Genomic DNA, 3,181 nt, shown 5'->3' on the forward strand with positions numbered 1-3,181 from the left:
TTAGTTCACTATTGCTCTTGCAGTCAAAAAATGATTTTCAAAAGTGTGGTAGAAAAGTGTTGTGAAAAGTTTTTAATGTTCTCTATTGTTGTCAAAAATTGCAGTTGAAAGTTAAAGTATTCTATTTAGGCATGAAAATAGCAAGTAAAAATTTAGGTGAGGTATATGATATTTAAATAATTTAATATAATGATATAAAATATAAATTAATCTATTTTTTATATACATTTTAAATAGTTAATATAATTAAGAGTATTTTGATAATTTTCACTTTTAGACGCAAAAGCCAAAAACACTTAAATCCTAGATTTTTCGTTTGGGTAGAAAAACACTTTTCGACTGCACTTTTGATTACAAAAACCAAATAATCTTCATTGCTTCTACGGTGTTAAAAGTGTTTTTCCACCGCAATGGAGAACGCACCTTCAAATCAATTATCCTTAATATAAGGATATAAAATAAGAATCCTTGAAAAGTAATCTTACTTAATTCAATCTCTTATTCAGTAATAAACACAAGATTGACTACATAAAATCCTCAAAAAGATGCAAACAAATAATTAAAATATTTTTATTAAACATGCCGACAAATAACCCATGTGTCTGACACAGTGATTACCGTACTGTCACTTCCATTTACACATATACGGACACTTCAAAAACTTGACTCAACAGAAACAACACAAGAACGATTGACAATGACGCTCAAAAGCACACTATCTTATCTATAAGTCTCACATTCAAATTTGAGATAAGCATCCCTTCAAATTATTTATTTGAACAATCTCATTATAGATTCTAATCATATTTGATCTTTTTGACACAATAACTAGAACTACGTATAGCCCCTCCCCAATCCATAAAAAAAGGAGGACTTAAACCACAGCCTCCTGCATTAATAACAATGTCTATACCAATCGAGTTAAAACTCAATCAACTATCCTTCAATTTTAAATTAAAACAATTTCAGTCAAATTTATCAACTAAAATTCTCCATTATCCTCCTTAAAATTAAAATCTCAATCATATCTAGTTCCATTTACATAAGAAATTTCCTACGGATGTTACCTAAATACACTTTATGAAATAATTAACTCAAAAACCTGATTCAACATTTAAAACAATAGTAAGTATTTGTTTGATAACCTATTGTCAATTGCCAATAAAAAGAATATCTTTTCATGAAAAAGGACACCAAGTTAAAAACAAAACGACCCCCATCAGGTTTTCAGGAACATTTGTCAATTTCCATAATTACTAGGTAATATGTTAAGTACTTTATTTTTTAAAAGTTCAATAAAAGTAAATAATCATAGAGAAATATTGCAGTTCACATCATCTTTCAAACATTAGTCATACGTTCAAAAACAATGTATTTCATAAAACTTATATATATAAAATACTTAAGAGTAGATGTCAAGCTGAGCTAATTTGATTTTCCATAGAAAATTTTTAAATAAAATTCTCAGCAACCGGTTAATAATAATAATAATAATACTTATCTCATTATTCAATTATTAATTAAGGGACAAAGGAGATAATAAAATTAATTTCTCTAGAGAACTATGATTTTAGTTAAATATTAAAGAATTCATGATTTGTTTTTATATATAGGAGGGTTATTTCATATTGAGACCGCAAGTGCAGTACAAGTTGATATCCAACTATCAATCTTTAGGTTTATTGCATTAAATAGATCATGAAATCTTTCCTTTCTTTTTTTGCATTCCTCTCACTTCTCCTGGTAAGCTCTTGCAATTTTGTAGGTATTTTTACATACATATATATTGTTAATTGTATGGTTAATTACATATACTTTTATATGGATTCAGTTTGTAGACACCATTGCAGCAGCTAGGAAAGATACTGGAGAGTACTGGGGAGCTGTAACGAAAGATCAGCCTATGCCTGAGGCACTCCAAGAGCTTGTTCGGATTGAGGCTGCCGTTGTCAGCCCCGATGAGAAAACCAAGTGCCATACATCAGGTAATATTGAGCTTAAGGAAGAGAAGATTATTGTTAATGAGGAGTTCGAACCAAGGCCAAACGTTTCAGCTTATGGTGATGACGCTAATCTAAACGGAGATAAATCATCATCTTTTGCTGAAGATTTTGAACCGAGACCTAACGTTTCGGCTTACGGGGGCGATGATGCTGGTCTTAAAGGACAGAAAGAATCATTCACTAAAGATTTCGATCCAGAGCCAAATGTCTCCGCTTACAATAACTAATTAAAAGCGAAACCAAAGTACCAGTGGCTTAGACCCACATCTTCCAATAATTTCGTCATCAGATTGTGTGTTGTACTCTTGCGTGTGAAGCTTTATGTTTTATATTTGTGAAAAAAAATAAGTGGGTTGTTATGAATATATATGATTATGTGACCACTATCATTACAGTAGAATGGCAAAGGAACTGTCGGTGTTCGTAGTAATCTCAGCTTGTAACATCTCTTTCAGCACTCAATTTCATTTAAGGGTGTGCACTTTCTTTTTCTTTCTTTTTCTGTTCAACATATTGGGATCTTGGTGATGTTAACTCTTTGGAACATCAAATCAACTATTATTGCAATAATTATTCCATGCTGATTGTCAATAGAGACAGAGAGAATACTTTGCAGGTCTACAGGATATATAAAAGAATAAGTATAAAAAAATAATATTTACAATTCGATATTACATGTGATGATTAACATGGTATATTATTATATGTTTCAACTACTAAAATTGAGGTGTACTCTATCCATCATCGTATGTAGTGGTAAAATATTTTATACTTCTAAAAGAGAATGTAAGTTCAAATTTTGAATACGACATTATTAAGAGGGATTATGAACTCCAAACTGAAAAATAGTAATAAAAAAAATGAGGTTTACTCTACCAACTCTTGCAATTAATGCCATCCTTTAGAAAGGGTTGGGCTATTTGCTTAAATCCAAAGATTTGTTCAAATTTTGGTAAAAATATTAGGCTAGAAAAATGTGTTTGAGCAAAAATAAACTCGTTTAAAATACGTGGGAGGCTTGAGCCCGGCCCGCTAGACCCATTTTAAAATTTATATTATATAATATTATTTTTATATATTAAGTAATTTCTATCACTTAAAAATTAAATTTACAATAATAAACAATACTATAATGTAAACATGCTAAAAATGTTAAATTGCTTATATATAAAATTTTA

The 3,181-nt window shown here is 29.8% G+C and overlaps 1 protein-coding gene across 1 annotated transcript; it reads left to right on the top strand.

The window, feature by feature from the left end:
• The first annotated feature begins 1,612 nt into the window (after positions 1-1,612).
• Positions 1,613-2,433, top strand: LOC108459621 (organ-specific protein P4-like). Its single transcript, XM_017759023.2, has 2 exons — positions 1,613-1,743; positions 1,832-2,433. Exons 1-2 carry the CDS (start codon positions 1,699-1,701, stop codon positions 2,228-2,230), a joined length of 444 nt encoding a protein of 147 aa, XP_017614512.1. The 5' UTR covers positions 1,613-1,698; the 3' UTR covers positions 2,231-2,433.
• Positions 2,434-3,181: the final 748 nt, after the last annotated feature.

Source organism: Gossypium arboreum, chromosome 4, assembly GCF_025698485.1.
Source record: "Gossypium arboreum isolate Shixiya-1 chromosome 4, ASM2569848v2, whole genome shotgun sequence".
In the NCBI taxonomy this organism is placed as follows: domain Eukaryota; kingdom Viridiplantae; phylum Streptophyta; class Magnoliopsida; order Malvales; family Malvaceae; genus Gossypium; species Gossypium arboreum.